This window comes from Notothenia rossii (genome assembly GCF_949606895.1).
Source record: "Notothenia rossii genome assembly, chromosome: 4".
In the NCBI taxonomy this organism is placed as follows: Eukaryota; Metazoa; Chordata; class Actinopteri; order Perciformes; family Nototheniidae; genus Notothenia; species Notothenia rossii.
This window is the reverse complement of record NC_136902.1, coordinates 22038186-22062518: the sequence shown is the minus strand read 5'-3', so window position 1 is coordinate 22062518 and position 24333 is coordinate 22038186. Positions and strand designations below refer to the sequence as shown.

At 41.0% G+C, this 24333-nt stretch overlaps 3 protein-coding genes across 4 annotated transcripts; 1 reads left to right on the top strand and 2 right to left on the bottom strand.

Annotated features, from left to right (window-relative positions):
• The first annotated feature begins 215 nt into the window (after positions 1 to 215).
• On the top strand, positions 216 to 5923 carry LOC307037139 (pepsin A-like). Its single transcript, XM_079677914.1, has 9 exons — positions 216 to 278; positions 525 to 666; positions 3878 to 3995; positions 4401 to 4519; positions 4624 to 4820; positions 4917 to 5033; positions 5117 to 5261; positions 5472 to 5570; positions 5661 to 5923. The coding sequence occupies exons 1-9, from the start codon at positions 220 to 222 to the stop codon at positions 5793 to 5795; spliced, it is 1131 nt and encodes a 376-aa protein (XP_079534040.1). The 5' UTR covers positions 216 to 219; the 3' UTR covers positions 5796 to 5923.
• Positions 5924 to 6408: 485 nt separating this feature from the next.
• LOC307036195 (uncharacterized protein) lies at positions 6409 to 8944 on the bottom strand. Its single transcript, XM_079676273.1, has 6 exons — positions 8897 to 8944; positions 8502 to 8813; positions 7673 to 7790; positions 7461 to 7579; positions 7319 to 7365; positions 6409 to 7196 (listed from the first exon to the last, which is right to left on the bottom strand). The coding sequence occupies exons 1-6, from the start codon at positions 8928 to 8930 to the stop codon at positions 7023 to 7025; spliced, it is 804 nt and encodes a 267-aa protein (XP_079532399.1). The 5' UTR covers positions 8931 to 8944; the 3' UTR covers positions 6409 to 7022.
• Positions 8945 to 9820: 876 nt separating this feature from the next.
• LOC307037886 (zinc finger protein 335-like) lies at positions 9821 to 23972 on the bottom strand. Of its 2 annotated transcripts, none has more exons than XM_079679083.1 (28): positions 23492 to 23972; positions 21950 to 22143; positions 21545 to 21821; positions 21358 to 21435; positions 19343 to 20410; positions 19039 to 19221; positions 18753 to 18917; positions 17707 to 17962; positions 17436 to 17613; positions 17234 to 17346; positions 16753 to 16771; positions 16540 to 16656; positions 16056 to 16132; positions 15748 to 15908; positions 14802 to 15025; positions 14591 to 14690; positions 14422 to 14492; positions 14060 to 14316; positions 13574 to 13685; positions 13282 to 13479; positions 12843 to 12985; positions 12561 to 12700; positions 12325 to 12422; positions 11983 to 12069; positions 11793 to 11876; positions 11634 to 11693; positions 10916 to 11021; positions 9821 to 10518 (listed from the first exon to the last, which is right to left on the bottom strand). In XM_079679083.1, the coding sequence occupies exons 2-28, from the start codon at positions 22139 to 22141 to the stop codon at positions 10403 to 10405; spliced, it is 4680 nt and encodes a 1559-aa protein (XP_079535209.1). In that variant the 5' UTR covers positions 22142 to 22143; positions 23492 to 23972; the 3' UTR covers positions 9821 to 10402. The 2 variants fall into 2 exon arrangements, with proteins under 2 accessions (XP_079535209.1, XP_079535208.1); XM_079679082.1 differs by having other exon boundaries at positions 14404 to 14492; positions 23492 to 23971.
• Positions 23973 to 24333: the final 361 nt, after the last annotated feature.

Below are 24333 nucleotides of genomic sequence, written 5' to 3'. Positions count from 1 at the left end.
ATACTTGATCTTACAGTACATTTGTTGAGCAAAGTTTCCATTGTTAATTTGTTTAACGGGGTACTTGCTTTTTGATAAAAGGGAACAGTTTCTTATCTCCAGCTGATACATGATATCAAATCATGAAGGGCATTTGGAAACACAACCTTGAGTTGCTGTATATAAAGGCTGGACTCTGCCACTGGAACTTCACTTTTCTAAATCCACCCATAAAGTGACATGATGAAGTGGCTCCTAGTCCTGTCTGCCCTCGTGGCTTTCGCCGAATGCTTCCACAAGTAAGTCCTGCCTGGCTGGTTGAATTTCTTTGACATTTTACACATGAATAGGCTGAAATGTGAAAGGCAATCTCTCCATCTAGTATTCCTGAGGATAAATCCACAGGCTATCTTGGTTTGAGCTATCACACCTTTCAAACTTGCACAAAGCTTAAAGCTGAGCTTACTTTCGTATTTCTCCGGGTTAAAAGTCCCCGACATTTGTACAACTTGCTGATCCTTTGTTATTCACCTTTCTGAAAACAGGATTCCCCTGATCAAGGGAAAGACTGCCAGGGAAGCCCTGCAGGAGAAAGGAATATGGGAGGAGTTCAGAAAGGAGCATCCATACAACCCCATGGCCAAGTTCTATCAGAGTGGTACTGAGTCCATGACCAACGATGCTGACGTAAGTCCAGACCAGAGACCACCTTTATAAAGTAGTTAGCCTCTTCAAGCATTTAGCATCTATTTCATGTTAAGTAAAACATTCAAATCAATAACCTATTTTTCTGTTGCAGCAACATAACTATTGTACGGTGGCTGAGAGGTGCAATCGACAATTACAAAGTGTGAAACACTTTAACAAAGCTTGAGACAAATTTACATTTTATAAAACAAAATTACATTAGCAAAACAATTTTACCAAATAAAAAAAGATTTAACATTAACAAAAAAAAAATAACAAGATGCGAAACACTTTTGCAAAGCTAGAGACAAATTTACAAGTGCCGAAACACTTTAACATTTTCCGAAACACTTTCACATTTGCCAAAACACTTTAACATTTGCAGAAACACTTTAACAAACTAGAGAATCAAACCGGAAAGGGAATGCCCATAATACCAGAAGTGACATGCAAGTGATTGACACAAACTTAAAGTGCAACTTCCAGGTTAAAGACACCTGTGAATAAATGTGTAGGAAAATGATGAATACACTAGAATTTAAAAAATATATATACAGAAATATACACTACAGTGACATCTGGCGTCGTTTTTGTAAGAAATGTTCACTTCCACATAAAAAAGCCTCGGCACGTGACCTCCCGCGTGTGACGTAACACGGGGGACACAAAGGGGAGAGCGGCCGGTGTAACGTATTAATAAACATGGATCACAATGCTAGTTTTGACACAGTAGAGGTTGAAAATATATATTCGAATGCATATGATTATAATTATGAGCCTGCTAGGCGTCCAAGAGACCAGGAGCAGCCAAGGATTAGAAAAAATAACGGCCATCGGAGAGAAATGGAGCTTTGGTGTGTGGAGAACCAGTGGAGAACAGAGCAGCTGTCTTGGTGAGTGACCGGCGTTAGCATGTTAGCTAACGTCAGTCACATCACAACATTGTAAAGTTAGCAATCATATATCAGGCTATAACTAAAGTAGCATTGATAATATAGTAACGTTACTGGCAGGACTGTTGATACTGATCCATAACAGAAACTAATGCGCAAGTATCAGCCGTATCTCGCGTTACCTAATGCAACTCTACACTACGGTGCTGTGTACCGGAGGAGAGACGCGAGATACGGCTGATACTTGACGATCTGGCGGTTGTGGAGCCTCCGTTGATATGCCGTTGTAAATGGCTTGATGGAAAGCAGGTGTGTAGTCGGGGAGGGTGCACAGCTGATTGCAGCAGGTGAGTGGAGGTTGAGCCGGGAGCCAGGAGTGACAGCCACCACGCACACACAAACAACACAGACAGGGGGAAACAAACAAACACAAAGGAGACGGCTGGAGCAGTACAGCCACCACAGCGTTACCTAACTCCACACTACGGGTGCTGTGTACCGGAGGGGAGAGAGAGAGAGCAGCGAAGGGGGGGAGAGAGATGTAATACGGTTTCTTGATAAAGCTGTGGAGAGTATGTGCTGCAGGGAGGTGGATGCACAACGCACCCAGGAACGAACGCTAGCTCCAGTCCTTTTCCCGTGAGGGAAACTGTGGACTCGATGCCCTGACAGGCTTGAGTTTGTGCAACCTGCAAAAACACAAGCTCACCATGATTACAAATGGTGAAATGCAATGTAAAATTACCGAAAAAATACCAGCTCACTAAATCACAACCGCTCAAACCAACTACAAACTACTAGCGCGGATTGGGCAGAGAACGAGTCCGAGAAAGTTAACTCCCCCATGTGACGTAATATGACACGTTTGACGTATGACGTTAAAAAAAAGCAGTTTTTAGTAGCAGAGCTCAAAACGGCTCCTTTTCCTCTGAATTCCTGCCCTTATGTCTTGTAAAACATATCAAATCCTGCATTAACATTTTTTATTGTAATTTTCAGGCAAGGTTAAGCATAAATGTAGTAAAAAAAAAACCCTGCAAGTTGCTCTTTAAGTTTGTTTTGGCTGATAGACTGCCAGTACCTATGGACGGTACGAGTGTGTTTATGGTCGTTAAACATGTTTTGTCCGTTCTGTGGAAACCACCTGGGCCAAGTGACATGGTTTTGCTCATCACGATATACTTTCTTTCTACTTGGCGAACCTGTAACTTTCTTGTGTGCACGAGAACGTATCTCTTGCGCAATAGAAAGTATATCTTGATGAGCAAAACCATGTCACTTGGCCCAGGTGGTTTCCACAGAACGGACAAAACAAGTTTAACAACCATAAAGGTCCATAGGTACTGGCGGTATATCCCCCAAAGCAAACTTAAAGTGGACCTATCATGCTATATTTGAATAATATAGTGTAGGACCATACCTATATAAGGCATATTTATACTTTTTATTTTTCAAAATACCAAACAGATCATGCATTTTAGCCATTCCTCATTTTGCTCACTGTCTTTGCATGGGCTTATTCTGTGAGAACAGCACCATCTAAAGGCCTGGCATATGTACTACAGCGTCTCCAGTGCTTTCAAACGGCAATGTCCGTGGCTGTCTCCTCCTGATTGGTGGAGTTGGCCCAATAGCTGTAGCGCCACGTCTGTGACGTCATAGAAGTGTTCAAATCTGGATCAGTCTGTATCAGATCCGTTCCAGCCCCTTTTTAAGAGATTTGGGTATGGAGGAAAATAGAGAGGGTTGTGTTTTCTGACACTTGGTGAGTTCCCTGGAACACCGGGGACACATATTCATGTATAAAAGACGTACAAAAGTGCATTTTGCATGATAGGTCCCCTTTAAGTTTGTGTCAATGACTTGCACCTCACTTCTGGTATTATGGGCATTCCCTTTCTGGTTTGATTCTCTAGTTTGTTAAAGTGTTTCGGGAAATGTTAAAGTGTTTCAGCAAATGTTAAAGTGTTTCGACACTTGAAAATTTGTCTCTAGCTTTGTAAAAGTGTTTCGCATCTTGTTAATTTGTTTTTGTTAATGTTAAATAGTTTTTTCTTTGGTAAAAGTGTTTTGCTAATGTAATTTTGTTTTATAAAATGTAAATGTGTTTTATAAAATTTAAATGTGTTTTATAAAATGTAAATTTGTTTTATAAAATTTAAATGTGTTTTATAAAATGTAAATTTGTCTCAAGCTTTGTTAAAGTGTTTCACACTTTGTAATTGTCGATTGCACCTCTCAGCCACTGTAATTTTGTGCTTAATATCAAGTCCAGTGCATGATAATGTCAATTCCTCGTGTGCTTTGTGTCCCTCTAGCTTTCCTACTATGGTGTGATCTCCATCGGCACCCCTCCCCAGTCCTTCAGTGTCATCTTTGACACCGGCTCCTCCAACTTGTGGATCCCTTCAGTGTACTGCTCCAGCCAGGCCTGCCGTAAGTGTTACTGTCTGGGACCAGCACTGCAGCACAGGCTGTTAAGAGCTGGATCATATGCTTCAAGCTTTTGGATAGTGTTTCACATAGTGGTGGAAAGTAACTATATTTACTCAAGTAGTGTATGTAAGAACAATTTTAAGGTTCTTTTACTTCTGCAACATACAAAATAATGCAACCTCAATAGTAACTCGGTAGTATAATTATATTTCACTGTCAGGAGCCATTGTGCAACATCAGTTCTATCTTTGAAACTAAAGTACATTTCACTCTAAATAAGTATGTGCTTTTCATAGGTAACATTTTGATTTTAAGAATTCAACTTGTAATGCAATATTTTAAGTTTTTTTTTTTTACTTACTAGAGATTTACCTAAAATTTGACCAAGACCTCATTCCTCTGCAGAGAACCACCGTAAATTCAACCCACAGCAGTCCAGTACTTTCAAATGGGGAAGCCAGCCTCTGTCCATCCAGTACGGCACCGGCAGCATGACTGGATATCTGGCCAGTGACACTGTTGAGGTAACCAACTGCCTTGGAACAAAATGCAAAGTCTATTTAGACTTCCAACAGGCATGACTCTGTGGTCTGTTGAACTGTGACTGACAGCTGTCTTGTGTATCCAGGTGGGCGGCATCTCTGTGGTCAACCAGGTGTTCGGAATCAGCCATACAGAGGCTGCCTTCATGGCTAGCATGGTGGCTGATGGCATCCTGGGATTGGCCTTCCAGAGCATTGCTTCTGACAACGTCGTGCCTGTCTTTGACATGATGGTGAAGGGGGGACTTGTGTCTCAACCCCTGTTCTCCGTCTATCTGAGCAGGTATTGAAACAGGGTGGAAATCTGTTAGTTGGCAGTATGTCAGTTCACGTGACATTGAATTCACGTATTGACATTTTTTGTTATTTCCTCTAATAGCAACAGTGAACAGGGCAGTGAGGTGGTCTTCGGTGGTGTTGACAGCAGCCACTACACTGGACAAATCAACTGGATCCCTCTGTCCTCTGAGACTTACTGGCAGATCAAAATGGACAGGTACAATAGAAACAAAATAATAACCACAAGCATAAGTTGCACAAAGCCTCCTAGTTTGATCGTCTGCTGTTCTTCCTCCACAGTGTTACCATCAATGGACAGACTGTAGCCTGCGCTGGTGGCTGCCAGGCCATCATCGACACTGGTACCTCCCTGATCGTTGGCCCATCCAGTGACATCAGCAACATGAATTCTTGGGTTGGAGCCTCAACCAACCAGTACGGAGAGGTGAGTCATACCATCAGACCGTAACATTTGAAGTACATTTTCCCTATCTTCTGATCCCAGAGTAAACAGACATGTAGTGCTCTGACGTCCAAACGCTCCAATACAAATAATTAGGCAGGACTTGGTTACTTGCTTTAGCTGGAAACCTGGAAAATACCAATAAGTACAACTACATGATATTCAGCGTTATGTGTGACCTTCTTCTTGCAGGCTACAGTGAACTGCCAGAACATCCAGAGCATGCCTGAGGTCACCTTCACCCTCAACGGAAACGCCTTCACCATCCCTGCATCTGCCTACGTCTCTCAGGTCAGCTAGAATCACTGCCACAGAAACGTTTTTCAACAATATAATGAGATTGTGGGTGATGTAAATACATTTTCTGTTGTCTCTCCACAGAGCTCCTACGGTTGCAGCACTGGCTTTGGCCAGAGTAGCCAACAGCTCTGGATCCTGGGAGATGTCTTCATCAGGCAATACTACGCCATCTTTGACTCTAGTACTCTGAAAATTGGTCTGGCCAAGTCTGTCTAAACACATGATTGATAAGCGTGTATTTCCCTGTAGGGACTTGTCTGATTGAAAACAAAAAAAGGTGCAAATGGATTTTGTGGAAATACATGATTCAACCACATTGTAGCAGCCTTTGCAATAAATTGATTATTATAGCAACTTAATGCATTTTGTGTATGCTTAAGTCAGACTGTGATGGTACAAGAAAGATCAAACATCAGTGTAAGAAAAGCATCTTTAGAAACATCCTTAACATCTTCTTAGTTTTGTTTTACAGCACTGCATTGAAATGTCAAAGGAATAAGAATATGTTACGTCTGTTCATCCATTCGCTCTAAGGAGAAACTTGACCTTTATTGAAGATACAAAAAGGATTGCCAGCTTTCTTCTGTAAAGGAAGAAGTGGCCAAGAATAGAGTATTGAGCGACTCTCAGAATAGCTGGGCTGTAATCGGGAAGAAGCTGATAAGTGAAGCATTGATATAACAAAGGATAACCTGATGACATAACCTTACAACTCTGCTGCTATTTCTGTGAACAGTTTCGTAAGGACTCAGAGAAAACACATTGAAGCAAACACGATAATATGGTTATTTTTACCAGACAAAGTTATTTCTTTAATGCAAAATAATTTTATTTTTATGTCATTCATCTTTTTCACAAACAGCACATGCTACACACTATAGGATTTAGCGGCATCGAGTGAGCTTAAAGATCAAAATTAAACACCCCTCAGCTCACTCCTCCATTTCCAAGCGTGTTGGAGAGTGGCAGTGGCCTTCAGGTGTAACATCAAATGTGAAAAGCCCTGTCTCAATAGTTTTCGGTTAGTACTTAGGCTACCTAAGACGTTACAGTGGACTCCTAGGACCAGCTCCCTGTGTAGATATGAAAAGGTTATTTCTCAGCTGACAAAAAGAAAACATCTCTTAGTTTGAGGGGATTATGCACAAAGGATAAGATTATCAAGAAAATCATATTCCATATTTGACATTAAATCACCCTAAATACTACACATTGGACCTTTAATATTGCCTGAACATAACTCACAACTGATTACAGAAAAGTTAAAAACAAAGAAGCAGAAGATGATGTTGATTCTACTAGTTTGTTATGCATCCAAATGCATGTTTTATCCTTTCTGCCTGCCTGATGAGTGTCAATGGAGTTATTTTAAAAAGTAAATTAGTGGAACAAATGAAATCAATCCAATCAAAATCAGAAACTAAACTAAACTTTCACAGGTATTCATTGGTGGATTGCCAGTGTGGAGTACTCCACCATCCAATCAGGCTCTGCGCTCCAGGTTGAGTCAGGGGCTATAACTTGTGTTTTGTGCATCCTCAGGTTTGCATACACCTCGGTTGTCGGTTTCTCATGGGCTATGAAGTCCACTGTTGTGTAGACAATGCCACTGATTTCCTGGGAGACACACATTTTTGGCAAGAGACAATGGGAGGAGTTTGAAGCATAAACATTCAATCTGCTTTTGAAATCAAGTGACAATGAATCACAGCCTCCACTTGTTTCCTGTTTACACTCACCGGGGCCTCTTGTTTCAGTGACTCACACAGAGTTTCTCCATATTTGTCTACAAAGAAAAGCAAAATGTCATTGAATGCACAGTATATTTTTTCTTTCATACACTCAGATAGTTGTGATCACCAATTTAAGTAAACTGCTTACTCGTCTGTTTACGTTTTGCCTTGACCCTGCACCAAACCACACCAATAACTGAAGCGATCAAAAGCATCACTGTAATGGACACAATGACAGCAAGTGGCAAGCCAAAACTCCAGGGAACCCTGGAGAGGAAAACAAATACATATCTTATCTTCAGTCAGACAGCACTGTTATCAGGCAAGCAACAGAACATGGGTAATATACAGAGAGAATACCTGGGACTGTCACTGCGGTCCTGCGCCACATCCGGCCCGGTGGAGTGGGGGGGGGTCGTGGAGCTGCTGGCGGCTTTGACAGTTGTTGCCAGTAAAGGTCTATCGTGACCTGAAACCTCTGAACAATGCAAGCATATCACATAAGCTTCTAGAGAAGGGGTGTCCAAATTAACTAATTCAAATAGTATAATGAAATATGGCCCACAAATAAAACTTATGCTTGTCATATATTGTACTAATTAAATATATATGTACAAATGTGTGTCCACTTTTCGAATAAATTCAATCAATTAAAGTTGGAAACATTTTCAAACTAATCTTAGTTCATATAAAAAGCCCTATCACTTATTTGCATAACACATCTTTTTATGAGCAATCTGAACCTTGTTTTAAGGCATGAGCTGCAAACTAAATAAATTAAACCCTATGGAGAGCTGTGATGTATGGGCTGTTGTGTTTCTTACAGCATGTTCAAATATCAAGCTTAATTTCCCTACATTTGATTGATTTTGCTAACTTATAACTTAGCATATGAGGCAATATACCTCAACTCTAGTGAGTGGAGTGACCCAGCCCTTCTTATATTTTCCTGTATGTGGCCCTCGTGAAAAAAGTTTGGACACCCATGTTCTAGAGTGTTTGCTCAGAATAATATTTTATAACTGCTTCCTTACTTTACTGAGGAACAAAACATCAAACATTATTTTGCAAGTGAACATTTATTTCATGAAGCAGTAATAATTCAGTTTTGGCCAAAGCGTTATTTTACACACTCGTTGTGGCTATGTCATAATTTACTTTTATAACTACAAATGATAAAACTGCTTACCAGACACCTCAACATAGTAATCCCTGTAGATGTGGTTTTGAGCTCCTAGTACCATGCATCTGTAAAAGCCTCCGTCCACAAACCGAGCATTAGATATTTTAAATTCTATCCAGCCGTCCTTTTCAGTTGTTGTTACTCTTCCTTTCAGTAAATCACAGGTAAACCCTGCACTGTCCAGTAGCTTGTAACATCCTCCTGGATAGAGTTTACAGCAGGACTTGTTGTAATTATTGTAAAATGAAGGGAAGGTGAGTCTCAGCACAAATTGTTCAAACTCCTCGATCCTCTGCTGCCCTTTTAGATGAGGGATATCTGCAAAACAAAAAGTGTTTATTCATAAAGACACAAGAGAAGAGAAATCATTAACAAATGTATCTGTTTCAAAAAAATCATACCTAATAAAAGAAACAAGACAAAGGAAAACTTCATTTTCAGTGTGACACTCACTGAGGCTCAGCATTTTCTGACAGGTTTTCCCTCTTTAAAGAGGATTTGTGGCCCCTCCTTGCTGAAGAAAAGAGGAAGTTGTCACTTCAACAGTCGGAGGACATAGACAGACGTGTTACTGTGTGTTGAGTTTGAGGACAAACTATGTATTTTACATGCTACAGTATAATAAGATTTCTTTTTTTCTAAATAATTCGACATGTTATATTATGACACTTTTTGTGATATTTTCAATATACTTTGAGGTTTTTTCAGGAAATGTCGACATACAATATACTTTGATGTTTATTCGACAGTCTATACTATCACTTTTTTCTGATGTTTTCAACATACTATGACTTTTTTTCAGAACATTTCGGCATACTATTCTATAATGTTTATTCGACATACTATACTGCGACTCTTTTTCACATTTGACATTTCAATGTGCAATAATATACACGTTTTCTAAATGTTCAACATGCATCTATAGCATTTTTAATCAACTTGCCTTTTGCCTTCATTCATTTTACAAATCATTTAAAAAGATGTCCTACCAAGCGGCACTTGTGTCGCTCCTTGGTGTGGGAGACCCGGGTACGATACCTGCCATGGCAGTGCGAATGAATGTGGTGAAAAAATGTCCTGTCATTGCATTCTCCCCTGTACTTTTTTGTTGCTTCGATGTTCATTCAATATAACACCACAAATGACAGTCTCACTATGAATATGGAGTAGCATCAACTCATTTCTGACTGATCTTCAGTACTTGCTTTGCTTTTTTAGTGTGCATTGCATTATGATGTAATATGTTAAAGCTGACCGTGAAAAATCTTAATTCATCTGTGTTGAACCTGGGCATTTATGGACATATGAAAGAGTGGACACTAGTATACACAAAGTGATTTATTTGGTGTCAGCTTTCAGCCTATTACACACTTTATATTCACCAAATCGAAACATATCCTCCATCATGGAAAAGAAGAACAATGCAACAGATATGTACATATTTATACTTAGTAAACACAATTTTGAGGCATTCTAACAATTAACATCATTATAACAGATCAAAAATAAACAATCCCTTTTAATTTCAGTCCATTCAAAAACTATAATGTTTATACATGGACGCTCTGGATATTTTCTAAAACATGATACAAGCCGTTTCATTTCTTTTGATGACATTGTCTTGCAAATAGAGGCAGTTGAGGGACGTAAACACAAATGATTTGTATTAATTACAATATAGAACAACCTGGCTAAATCAACTTATAAATGCACAGCCCCTATGATTAGGTTAGAAGCAATGGGTGCAACAATTAGCATTTACAAAAATCTTATTAAACAGTGCAACTGCCCCCAAGCAGAGGATACTGTGGAGGAGATAAGCTTGGTTCACAGCCAGCTGAATGCATGAATTCGTTGAGGTCACTATACTTGTCAGTGCATAGTGGTTTGTAGGTTTGAAAAGCCGTCTATTCGTCTGTGAAAGTAATGACATCGTACTGGATGCCTTGCTGCTGGAGCTGCTCCAGCTGTTCGGGTGTAGCTTCAGTGTAGACCGTCTGCGTCATGGCTGCGTCTGCTACAGCTGCAACAACAAACACCGTCCATTTAGTTTCATTTGTTATGAGGGTGCTGCAATAACTATTAGTGTTTTTGTCATAAAGGTGAACACACTGGAACACTACGGAGCATTTTTAAATGACGACTGTTCTCAACTACTTTTGTAGGTTATAAAAAAACTATTTTGACAACAAATAAATGATGAGTTGAATAGAAATGGAAAATAATATCAAGCAAGCTTATTTTCACCTGATAGATTTGAATGTCAACAGCTGAATATACCTTAAAAGTGGTATGCTTTGAAAGATGCTACATCCAAATTCAGTGGCATGGCCTTTGAATTTCGCAAATACACACAATTCAACAGGCAAGTGTAGGATTCAAAGCATGTCAAGTGTTATCTGTTCCCTAAGAGAGCCAACCTGTGACAGCAGAGTGGGTACCGGCCTCCATATCTTCAGGATTCACAATCTGTTCCCCCGAGCTCACGGGTATATACTGGATCTGACCGTCATGACTGACAGCAATCTGAACACAAAAAAAACATGGAGCAATGACTTTAGGTCAAAAACATAAACCTGTCAAAGATGAGAATTTGAAAAGGTCCAATATTATACTGTTTTTCATCAATATATAATAGGTCTCAGATATATATAAAACATGTCTCTGAAGTGTTTGGCTCGAAATACCAAACAGATAATGCATTGTAACATTACCCATAATCCCCTTTGTTTCAAAAGTTCTGATTCTGTGTCTTTTACTTTAGATGAAAATAAGGAGCCACTCCCCATGCCCCTCTGAGAGATGTTCTTTGAATGCTCTAGGAGGAAATTCAGGTGATAAGGGGGGGTGGGGGAGGTTACCTTGGTTGCTGATTGGCTAATGGTTGCACAAGCCAAAAAATCGTTATGACATCATAAAGTGTCCAAACTCTGATCAGCTCATTTTCAGACAGGTTTTTATAAAAACGGATTAGGACAAAAAGAAAGAGAATAATTTTTTCCTGAAACTTTCAGAATCTCTTGACACAGAGGGGACACATGTTTATGGAAAAGACATGAACAAGTGGATTTTGCATAATAGCTGACCTTTAAGTTACTTGCTCCACTCTCTAACTGTAGACGGAAATATTTGCCTTACCTGTTGCTCCTGCAGAAAGGTTCCGTCGTGCTCATACTGAATGATCTGTCCATCTTGCATCTGAGGAGCAGAAGAACAAAACTTTTTTTTTAAAAAACACTTTCAAACACTCCATGTATCCATCAGTTAAGGTGACTTCTTTCAGCGGTATACACTGACCTGTATGTGGTTGCCATCAGATACGACCACATACTCCTGAGGGATTAGGTGCGGCACTCCATCTTGTGAGATGATGTACTGAACCTAAACCAGAAAACAGTTGCGATAAAACTACATGATATAGGGCACTGCATGTTAATATTTCAGATTTTCAATAATTGTCATTGAAGAAGCTATACAAGGCTCTTACCTCAGTCACCTGGTTCTCTCCTGTCATCAGGTGCTGCACTGTTTGTCCATCTATGGTGGTTATCTGCTGGATGTATGTCCCCTCCTCCTGAATAATATACATGTTTTAGTTGTATACGTATTTTATGCGAAAGAAACTATTTGTTAATCATATAACGTTATAAGCAGGGGTGGCGTACGATTACACATGACAATATTGTTGAGTTAATCCAGCACTAATGAAGTTATTTCCAAACTTCAGTTGTGTTTACAGACTCTCTTGTCTTGAATATCTTTTGATTCAAATATGACATTGTGACAGCCCTATTTTAAAGTATGTCCAGTATAGTGTGGCCGCTGGTACCTGGTCTGATAGCCCCTGTTCCTGCGCTACAATGATGTGATCATGTCCCAAAGCCTGCAACCGCTCTGGAGTGATCACTGTTTGATGAGCCTGTAGGGCTGTTAGACAGACGGAAAAACACACACACACAGCTTAAGTTTGAGATTATTTTACACAAAATGTGGACTTTGTTTGCCAGTTGGTAAAATAGCAACCAAAATGATTTATTAATCTCTGATTTATTTGGTTTTCCTTACATTGTAGTGTTGCCAGGGCCTCCTCATCACTGTTCACTATGATAGTTTGCTGAGATGAAGCGGTACGCGCCTTGCGAGCGAGATGATCCTGACTGTGGAGACGCTCCATATGAAACTTCAAATGGCCATTACGGTTAAACCTAGATATTGTGCAAAAAAGACATCATTAGTTGCTGTATTTCAGAAAACTATAACATTATGCATACAGATATGTTGCATAAGAGTTCCTAATGCTAAGCAGATACAAGATTTGTGACAATTTAAATTAGTTAAGCACCGAACCTTTGTCCACAAAGGTTGCAGGAGAACGGTTTCTCATTGGTGTGTGTCATCATGTGTCGGCGCAGGTCTTTCTTGTTCTTGGAGGCAAAACTACAGCTTGGACACTTGTGAGGGCGTAGGTAGGAATGAAGCTCCATGTGAGTCTAAAAAATAGGATGTTAACCGCATTCAGAAAGAGTCAAGGTTGGAAAGGAAGTTCAAGACGGAAATGCTTTACAAAAAATGCCTTCAGATACATAAAAAAATGCCATGTTGTTTTTCATGTTGACATTTTATTTGTTGAGCTATTAAATATTTATAGTGTCATAACTGCACCGTTTGAACAACCTTGGTTTTTATTTATGGCATGACTTTATTTAGTGATTTTTGCCTGTTCATTTTCAATAAAAAATAACTGTGTTTTTGATGAGATAAGTTGAGTACAGAGTTGTAGACGCACCTTGACCTCGAGCCAGGAGGTGGAGTTATAATCACAGTCAGGACACTTGAAGGTGTTGGGGTCTATGTGCGCCCTCTTGTGGTTCTCCATGTCAGAGCGTCCGTGGAACGACTCCATGCATATTCGGCAGGAAAACCTCTTTGTGCTCAAACCGGGAGAGCCCATGGCAGACGGAGAGACTGGAGCTTCGCTGCTCAGCTGTCAGAAGAAAATCCACACAGTCACAGAGGAGTGATACAGAGTGTTATGCTGATATGCACGTGCAAGAAAACCATTGATCTGTTGCATTTACCTCCACCTGTTGCAGAACACCATCAGGTAGTGCAGATGTAAGGTAGTACTTTTCACCCTTCATGCTCTCTGATCCGGAGACTTCAGCCTGACAAGGACTGCCCTCCTCGTTACTGAAAACATCAAATGTTAAAGGTGTTATCAAGTGTTGAGAGATCACAAGGGTCATCAATAAGATACATTAAGATCAAATAAACCGTGTGTATGAGGCTCACTGGCATGTAATTTAGGGGATTACTTTAGCCGTTGTTATTGTTTGTTTGTGTTTTTTCAACAACAACAAAATCTCTTTGTACATACAATCAGTACAAACCACTGTCTAATTTATATGGATATATTTTGCTTTCCATTTCTAATTGACAAACACAGGTTATGCATTGTCGAAACGCAATAAAAAGATTTTGAAGGTAGTTGTGTGACTGTGTCTTGCAGGCTCCCCATATAGGTCCTAACTAATGATAGGAAATCATGCAGTGAGTTCTGTTACCTGTATCCAGGGCTGTGGATCTCTTCGGCCGCCTGTTCCACCACACTGAAGTCCCCCCCGCTCTCGTAGGCTTCGATGGCAATCTGAGCAAGCTCTCCTGTCTCAGAGGTGGCCGTCTCGTAGGCCTCTTGCAGCACCGTCTCACCGTTCTCCGAAACGTGGAAGGTCACAACCTTTTGTGCCTGTCCCGGAGCTGAGGTCACTGCACTCCACGTGCCCTTTTCCAAAGGTTTGCCTTCTGACTTCAGCACTGCCACCTGAGGAGCATAACCAGTCAAGAAAACTTTCCACATAAATATTGCCTGCTTATGTAAAGTGAATTCTTTATGAGTTATAGAACCAACCTGTAAGGCGTTGCTCACCAGTTCCCGGGCATTGCTCATATTCAGAAGCAGGTCAAGGGCATTCTGGGCGGATTGATCACTGGATTCAGCTGAAGAGCACATAGAGAGAGGGTCAGCATTTGTCCTCAAGGTGGTTACATTGCCCAGAAAAACTCAAAGAATCCTCTTGAATGACAAGAGGCCTGACCTTGTTCATAGATGATGGTGGTGTTGCCCATAGCGTCCTGGGACACAGAGGCATTTTCCAAACCCTGCATGGCTTGTAGTGTGGCAGAATCCACAGCAACCTTTAAACAGGGATTACAAAAACCGTTATCATCTCCAAATGCCATTAACTATAACTATAATAACACATGCTAAAAATGTATATATCCAAATTGCATCTCAAACAGACTCACAATAGTGTTCTGCAAATCCTGTGTGTCGTCGTGCTGTTGTAGTTTGAGCTCCTCTATCTGCTGCAGGGTGAAGAAGGGTCTGCGTCGCCTCCTGACCGGCTCCTCAGGGTGGGCCACAGACCAATCGTCAAACGTCTCAGGGTGGCGACACTGCACATGTAGACGCAAGTTCTTCCTGTGCTTTGTCATGAAGTGGCACAGATGACAGGAGAAAGGCTTCTCTCCTGTAGATGACACAAATAAATAACAGTGTTAAGAAGAAAATCATCAGCCCACCTCATTATTTATTATTATATCATTATTAGACCACCAAAATAAAAAAAAATAAAAAATCCATTTGTGGCGGACGATATTTAATTGTGGCGGCCCGCCACAAATAAATAATATTAATAAGTATTATTGCATATAATAGGTAAACATACATTTTTTTAAAGCTTAAAAGGTCCCCTATTATACTGTTTTTCATCAATATATTATAGGTCTCAGATATATACAAAACATGTCCCTGAAGTGTTTTGCTCCAAACACCAAACAGATTATGCATTGTAGCATCCCATAATCCCCTCTGTTTCGGCCCTGTTTCAAAAGTGCTGATTCTCTGTCTGTTACTTTAGATGGAAATAAGGGGCCACTCCCAACGCCCCTCTGAGAGATATTTTTTTGAATGCTCTAGGAGGGGATTCAGGTGATAAGGTGGGCAGGTGTTAACTTGGTTGGTTATTGGCCAAAAAATCGTTATGACATCATAAAGTGGCCAAAATCTGATCCGCTTATTTTCAGACAGATTTTTATATAAATGGATCAGGACGAAAAGAGAGAGAATCTTTTTTCCGGAAACTTTCAGAATCTCTTTACACAGAGGGGACACATGTTTATGTATAAAATATATGAAATAGTGGATTTTGCATAATAGGTGACCTTTAAATAAATGTTCTGTCACACTGACCTGTGTGTTTGATGGCCAGATGGGAGACCAGGAACTCCTCTTTAGAAGTGGAGTATTTACAGTAGTCGCACTTAAAGGGCCGGTCGTTGGTGTGGGACAGCTGATGGTTGAGCAGCAGCTTCTTGTTGTCACAGGTGTAATCGCAATATTCACACTTGAACCTGGCATACGCACATCGATAAAAAGGTAATTGTGATATCATCCTTTCTATAATCAAACAACAAATGAATCATGTTGACTCGTTAAGGCGTATTCAATTTGAACAGATTGAAACATGACATAACAAAAGAGATGGAGAAAATACTGACTTGCTGTCTCCTAGACTCTGGATGTGGGTCAGTAGGTGCATTTTGAATGTGTAGCGTTTCTTGAAGGATTTCCCACACTGTAAAGACAGAACAGCATCTTTAACCGGAGATTTGGAGTAGATAAATAAAGTCCATCAAATTGTTAGTGCATTCACCTTACTGAACAAGCTTCTTACAGATCCAAATCATTATTAATTGACCATTTGAAGAATAATTTGATCTTGAATCCTGAATTGTTGCAGTGTCCAGCCATTTGTACAGCAGAATGTAAGTTCAAAACTGCACAATAGAGAATGAATGGAAAACCATGATAAGTGTTGTCATTTAGAACAGGTGATAACATCTCTCCTGTAGCTGTCTCTTCTTAATCCGAGTTAAACATCTCTTAGAGCTGTTTGGCAACCAATTAAATATTCCTTGCCATTCATTTATTTTCAAGAAACGTTCTCAAGTGTTCTTAAATTGTAAAATCTATATATCTTACCTTATCACACATGTGTGGTTTCTCTGAGCTGTGGGTCTTCATGTGCTGGGTCAGTCTCTTTTGCATGGGGTAAACCCTGTGACACACAGGGCAGAGGAACTCTGACACTTTTGGTACCTGCAACAACAAGGAAAAAAATAAATCACAATTATTACATGCATGCTCACAACCAATAAACAATTCTCCAAATATAGAAAACCTGAAATGTCTCACCAACTCTGTCTTTTTCTTTCTGTAGGATGAAAACAGAGAAAAGTATTACAATCATTTAAAAATATATTTCAGGGAACTTGTTTTGTTTGTGTGCTGTATATTATCTTAGTTCAGTGCTTCTCAAAGTGTGGTCCGCGGACCAATGGTGGTCCGTGACCGCCCCCTAGTGGTCCGTGAGTATATTGGTAACATTTCACATTTGAAATAAATAAATAAATTTAAGTTTTCTGCACTCTCGCGGGAATATCTCCGCAATGGAGCGAGGTTACGTTTCACTTTCGATTGCATGATATAGCCCAGCAATACCTTCATCACACATGTTGCCACTTGTTTGTACAATTTTCAGGCGATTTCTAATCTGTTCTAGAAAGACGATGTGTTTTTTGATGTTTGTGGAGTTAGGTGGTCCGCGAGTGTTTTTTTATTGGTTAAGTGGTCCTTGGTATGAAAAAGTTTGAGAAACACTGTCTTAGTTACTTACTTGTCTTTGTTGTGGACTGTTGAGTGGCGAGTGACATCTTTCTTGTAGACACTTGAGTAATCACACTCGTCGCACTTGAACGGCTTGATGCCCTCATGATTGAACATGTGTTCCTGCAAAACAGCCCACAAGACTTATAAGGAAACGTTCAAACCTGCACGAAAACTGAGGTTTACCAGAATGTTGTGTCATTGCAACTGACCTTAAGTGAAGACCAGCGCTTGCAGCGATAGTTGCACTGCAGGCACTTGAAGAGCTCCGGGTCATTGCCTTCATGAGAGTCCACGTGGAAGCGCAAATCCTCTTGAGTGAGGAAGCGTGAGCCACAAATCCAGCAGTTATGAGGTCTGAGGAGCGGTTTCAAGGATTTATAGTACCGACTGGAAGATAATGAAGGAAAGAAACAATGAGCTTGTTGTCATATTATATATTACGATGTGCAACACAGCTTTATTTAAAAGTTTGATACTTACTTTCGGTTTATATACTTCTTATACTTCTTGCGAAGAAAACGCTTGGAGGGTCGACCACGTTTCCTCTGAAACAATTCTTCTGACTGTGTGTTGGATGAAGGGTCTTTGTTCTCAGAGTCTGATTGGCTAATTGCTGCCTCAGCTGTGTCTCCATCGGTCACCATAGCATGACTGTTGTTGAGTCCGGACGAACTTGCCTCTTCAGATGCACTACCATCCACACTCACCCTCGGCTTCTTAGCAATACTTTCTGCTTCTGTAACAACCAATAAAAAAGAGGAATGAAGAATGTGTATGCTCTGCAGTTATACCCCTTTCACACCAAGGCTTTTCTCGTTCTAGCTCCGTGCTAGAGCTTTTCTGGTTCGGAACCGGTTCTTCGGTTCAGCTCCCACTCTGTTCACACTGCTCAGAGCCCGACTGGTGCTGCGTCATTGCGTCATCGTTTGCGTCATGACGTAACCGTTTGCGTGCCTGCTTCATAAAGCCAAACCGCGCGGAACTCCCTCACATCGACAACAACAACAATGGCCGATTGTATCGAAGCGCTACTCATTTTGCTCTGTCGAAACGAAATGGAAGAAATGGGACGACTTTACAATCAACTTTACAGTCGTTACATGCTACATTCAAAAAAGTTCTTTACTACGATTCCGTAGGAGAAAGAAGGTAAATATATACGTCCTATTCGATGGCGTTAGAGCTAGCTGTTGTTAGCCTCTACATGCGCCAAGCTCAAAATACCCAGCTTTGCAGCATTAATTACTATGGTATAACATTAAAACTGATTCTCAATGTTATTTCCACAGATCATGTTGAAGCTGGCGGAAAGGCGGATGTCGCGTGTTATTTGGCTTTCTAGACCGACAACTTTTTGGTGCTTGAAACGAACCGGATTCAGGAGCTTAGAGGCGGCTCCTCTGCGGTGTGAACAGGCAAACCGGTGCTTTTCAAGCTCCAGCTCCGAACCAGCCCTGGAACCGCGTTGGTGTGAAAGGGGCATTAGAGGCTGTTTCTTGCTTTACTTTGTAAACATGAAGACAAACCTTTGTTGCTGTAGCCTTCTTCTATAAGGCTGTACTTCCTTGGACGGCCAACTTTACGCCGAGGACGACCATGAGAGGAGGAAGAGATTGGAGGAGTGGACTTCTTCAAAACGGCAGGTGGTCTTCCTTTGCTGTCCTCATCTGCAGGGGTGTAATCACTATCCTCTGACAAAAAGAAGAGAGAGGGATATGCACATTTAAATGTTATCCTTTTGACTGATTCTAAGTCTGAAAAGTCTGCATGTTTGTCTGCTTTGAGGGTTAAATGATACTCCTTCTCACTGACCTTCAGCATCATCAATAGCGCCAGAATCCACAATATCATCCTCCTCTTCTTCCGCTTGTTTGGGCTGAGCAGCCTCAGCTTTTGCTGCCTTCCTCTCTTCAGCTTCCACCCTCTCTGCCTGACGACGGGCAAACGTCTCACTTTTAGGAGGCCTCCCACGTTTACGCTTTTTTGGCATTTCCCCTGGAAAACACACATTATAACAAACTTTTGTATTATTATTATTATTATCTGGGAACAAAGAAAACTTAAACAATCAAAAGTGATATGTCATTGAGATAAATATTGAACAACACTTCCTTACCTACAGGTTTGAAGTGTTTGTCTCTCATGTGGTTGATGAGTGTGTCTTTGGAGACACTCTTGTACGGACACATCTTACACTTGAACTGCTGAACAATCACTACTTCCATCATCTCCTCCAACTCAGCCAGGTTAGGTGCTCTGTGTCCTGAGATTTCTGGCACTGTAGACGTCTCCATCTCCCTGGCCGGCCCTGCTTCCTCCTGAGGCCCCTGTGAGCCTTGGGGCTCCTCTTGGCTAGGTGAGCACTGTTGGGCTGACTCGGGCTCTGTATTAGAGGTGTAAGTCCCACTGCTGCTGATGTACATCCCAGACTGGCTCTCGCTGCACTCCAATGACTCAGGAAGCCCCACTGAGCCTGCTGTGTCTGCCAGAGGGTGGTCCGAAGAGGAGCTGTCATCCTCATAGATGGAGGCCTCTGGGCCGTTGCTGCTTGCCATGTAACAGGAGTGCTGGGGCTGCTGTTGAGAGTGCTGCGGCTGGTCTGGATCCTGGTTATTCTCATCATCTTCATCATCGTCCCTTGCTTGATACTGAGAACATCCCGGTTGCTCAGAGTCTGCAGCTGCGACACACTCCCCTACATACTGAGCCACATATTGTCTTAATGTCTGAGTCCGGTGGTCTGCACTACTGTCAATGTAACTGCGTGAATGATGCGGTCGCGCCCCATCGTCCACCGAACACTCCATGTACCCAGCACTGCAGTCTACAACATAGTGACCCCGGCTTGTTGGGTTTGAGTCCGCCCCACTGCACTCCACATATCCAGGCAGATCCTGGTCACTGTTATCCCCGCTGTAGTCAGGGAAACCAGACTGGGAGCGGGTCTGGTCGGGTTCCTCGCCTGAACACTCCACATAGGAAGATGAAGACTCCCCCGTCTGGTCTGGACCGTCTGCACTGCAGTCCATGTACTGGGAAGGGTGGGAGTGCTGGGGCTGGTCGGGCTGACTGCTGCTGTCCTCTGGGTAACCCGAGGGGCCCGGCTGATCAGGGTCATGGTGGCGCCGCAGGTCTCCCTGGTCCAGACAGGTGGAGGTGGGTCCTTCAGCAAGAGCTTCTATGGCTATACGATCAGAGAGGAACGAAGATGACATTTGGGCTACCATAGGAGCTCCTATTGCGAACATATGCATGGATTGTAAACACTTTAAAAAAGGATACTCATATTGTGTGTCATTCATTTAAAGGTATACTTCATCCACAGAGTTACCATTTGTATATCTGTGTTCGATCTCAATGACCCTACAGCAGGAGCCCCAACAAGCCGTTTAGGACAGAGAGTGAATACACATACTATACAGAGATGCTGTATGACAAACCAATGTGATTTTGGAACATTGAACAATGTAAATATATTCTAGTTTCTCCAGGGAGAATGTCCCTGTAATCGGTAATTGTAAGTCGCTTTGGATAAAAGCGTCAGCTAAATGTAATGTAATGTAATGTAGAAATGGCCATGTCATGGGACCTTTAAGGGACTTCACGGGTCACCTGATACATGTTTCAATGTGTGAGACACGTAAAGGCTTGAAATGGGATGAATACAAAAGGGAGGGAAGTTTGCAGCAACACATTACACTACCTTGAGGACACAAATCATAACAAATATATATATATATATATGTTTTTACCCAATACTTAAATGCTCTTGCCTTGCAGGATATATTTGCCAACATAAACAGGTTTTTTAAACAGCACCTTTAAGCAACATTTAGAGAAATTGTTGATGTTCACTGTTGAGGAAAAACATTTTGAGTATGAAGTATTCCTTTAAGGGGATTTTAAAATAAATAGTCACTTGTTAGAGGACAATTATACATGTTGGTTAATAAAAAGGTGGTATAGAAAGATACAAATCTGCAATCTGCTCAAAAGGTTGATGATGACTGAAAAACATCCCATCAGAGTATTCAGGATATGTTTATATGTAAAGATGGTGCTAATTGTTTCATGAACTTTAAAATAGTTTTTAATAGGCTGATGAGTAAGCAGTAACAACATCACACATACCGTCATCTGGTCCTTGTAATATCAAATATCGGGTTGTTTCTGCACCTCCATCTTCTGCACTGGTCACAGCTATGCAACCTGACAGAAGAACAGAAAACAGCATCAGATATCTGCTACATTATTATACTTAAATCTTAAAGCTGCTCAGGCAATGGTAAATCAGAAAGCAGAGTGTCAGATGAAATACCATTCATGATGTCAGGGCCAATGGTGGACTCTATGATCTTGTCAATGGCAGACCCGAGATCTGACGAGGTAGAAGCAGTGGAGTCAGAAACCATCATGGATCCTTCAGATGTAGCACTGGAGTGGACCAGCACTTGGGCTGAATCAGACACCATCACCGACTGAGTCACTGTTGAGACGCTGGACACGCTGGTGGACTGAGCCACTGAGGAGGAGTCTGGGAGATGGACTGATGAAACTCTGGCGTCTGTACTGGAGCTGGTTTCTGGGGCGAACACCTTGAGAAGGAGGGAAAAAACATGATACCAATGTAAAGACATTTATAACACAAAGCCTAACTGGTATCTGGTTTTGTTGGACTGTGGGTTTCTCCCACACATAATCATATTTTAATTAAAAAGCTTACCATAAGTCCCTCTGAGCTCTGTCCAACATGGCAGTCGGACTCAGGGGCCTGTGCATGAGAGGCAGCAGCATCACTGCTGTCTGCAGACATGGCCTCTGATGACTCCACTCCCATGCCGCTTTCAGACGGTTCCTCCATCCCCGAAGGACCCGCATCGCTGCTGCTCTCCACCTCATTCTCCTCTGAATCCATGACTTCAAAAATAAAACATAAACTCAATATCAACTTTTAAGTTTATGTAGCCTTTAATGCCTTGGGATTTGTTGCTACTTCACTGTGTTAATAAATTATGACATAACTCCTGATTTGTTTCATGATTAATCTTTTTCGGAAAGCTCTTATGGAAGACATTTTTATTTTAGACGGAGAACTTTTTTTTATTTCACTCTCTAAACTGGTAACTAAAGAAAAACACAAACGTGTCTTTCTCAAGGTATTTTGTATGTTTCTTATAGCTGTCATTGAGTCTTTCAGATAGGTAAACAACTTCAAGTGAACCAGTTTTTGAGGTATGGTTTTGCAGTCACTTTGAATGTAGGGTTTACATTTAGTGTATCCTTATGAAGACTTTTATATTGAATGTGAAACCAATGATGGGTTTGTAGGAATTTAAATGACTTTGTACTAAACAGAATGCAGAGGGAAACAGTTTAAAATAGCTAACTGAGCATGTTTTATATCCAGGGGGTGTACATAACAAACATTTTTGTATTAAGAACATTGAACATAAGTGTACTGACACTTGTAATTTTTCTCAAACTATATTTTCACTACATCTAATGGTTTAGTGGTGATGGTGGGATACAATGCGAAATGTATAGAAAGTGTTAGGGTGCTAAAATAAGGCTTATTGAGTTGTTTTATTACTTTGTGAATAGTGTAACAAACAGTTAGGAAAACAAGGACCGTTAGCATTCACCTAGGCTAATGCTTAAACGTCTGTCAACATTATGGCTGTATCAAGTGTTTTCACTCTCTGTGGAGTGATTAAAGGTCTCTATTTTGAGTGTGTACAGTTCAAATGTGGTCTGGTCTGTTGTGACTTGTTCGGTGACATCAGCTGACAAGTTATTTAGAAACTTAACGCCAACAGGACTGAACGTTTGTTAGTTCACGATTAACAAGAGCAGCTAGCATTAGCCTTTAGCATCGTTGTCAGCTCGTTTTCTTGCTCGATGAAGCTGTAAAACAGATATCATTGTCACCCAATGAGAGTGCGAGTATTTTAATATAATAACGCTGTTGATTGCAGATTATGTCACTGGTCTAAACAAGTCGGCGGAACCGGTGTCACCCTAAATGAGTGTAACAGCGTCTCACAGAGCGTGTGTTAGCCATTTTAATCGGGCCCAGCTGCCCTTCACCCTGCCTGCTCCGTGTCGCCATTTTCCAGCAGGCAGCCCCGTTTTACACTCAGGCATCTGAAGGCTGTACTGGGGACCTCGAGGGCCTCAGCCGCAGCAGACCGCCCTAATACTCTCCCTGAAGAAAATGAACATATTTTCCTCCTCCGGCTCCAGAATAATCACGCTTTATCCTTACCGTTTATGTTCGAGTAGAAGGGTATCCTTTAGTGTAGATGCGCTTACTAGGACAGAAAATAGTAACCGATAATTGTTGCTTCATTCTAGTCGGGCGCCATGAGACTCTCCTAGCTTCCTGTCCGTGCAACCGGATCTTATTTATTATTTTTGTTGAAAATGATCTTGTTGTTTGAGGAAAGGTTAATTTATTTGTCTGTTTTAAAAAACAGGTGTATTGATTGATTGGTTATTTTATGTCTGAAATATTTGGTAGATGTGATGTTTATATTCCCTTAGTGGACTATTGTTTTTTGAGGAAGGACAATTGCGCATATGGATGCGGAGTAATATGCAAACACGTAGGGCCGCTGTTAAGCTACGAACTGATGGACCTAAGATGTTTAATATTCCCTCTGGCTGTACCATTACAAAAATGAAAACAAACAGTTCTGCTGACTGTCATGTTATTCCTTTTACTCTGGAGATTCCTCATGCATTAGGTTATCGAGGTCCATAACAAAAAAATATCCTGTAGCATTTTAACAATTTCAGCACATTTCTTATTGTTTATACATTGGATATACTCAAACTAGTATATCCAATGTATAAACAATAAGAAATGTGCTGAAATTGTTAATATGCTACAGGATATCTTTTTAAATAAATTCCCTACCTTTTATGTTATTTTATTTGTTAAACTTTATAGTACTACCATATGGCCTGCTAACATGTTGAATGAATAATCCTATTGAGAGTGGAGTCATTATCCTAATTTCTTTATGATGCCTAAATGTGTTTCTTAATGTCACGGGTTGTTAGAGTTGATTTCTACAAAAACACCTATCAGGAGACTGCTGCAGA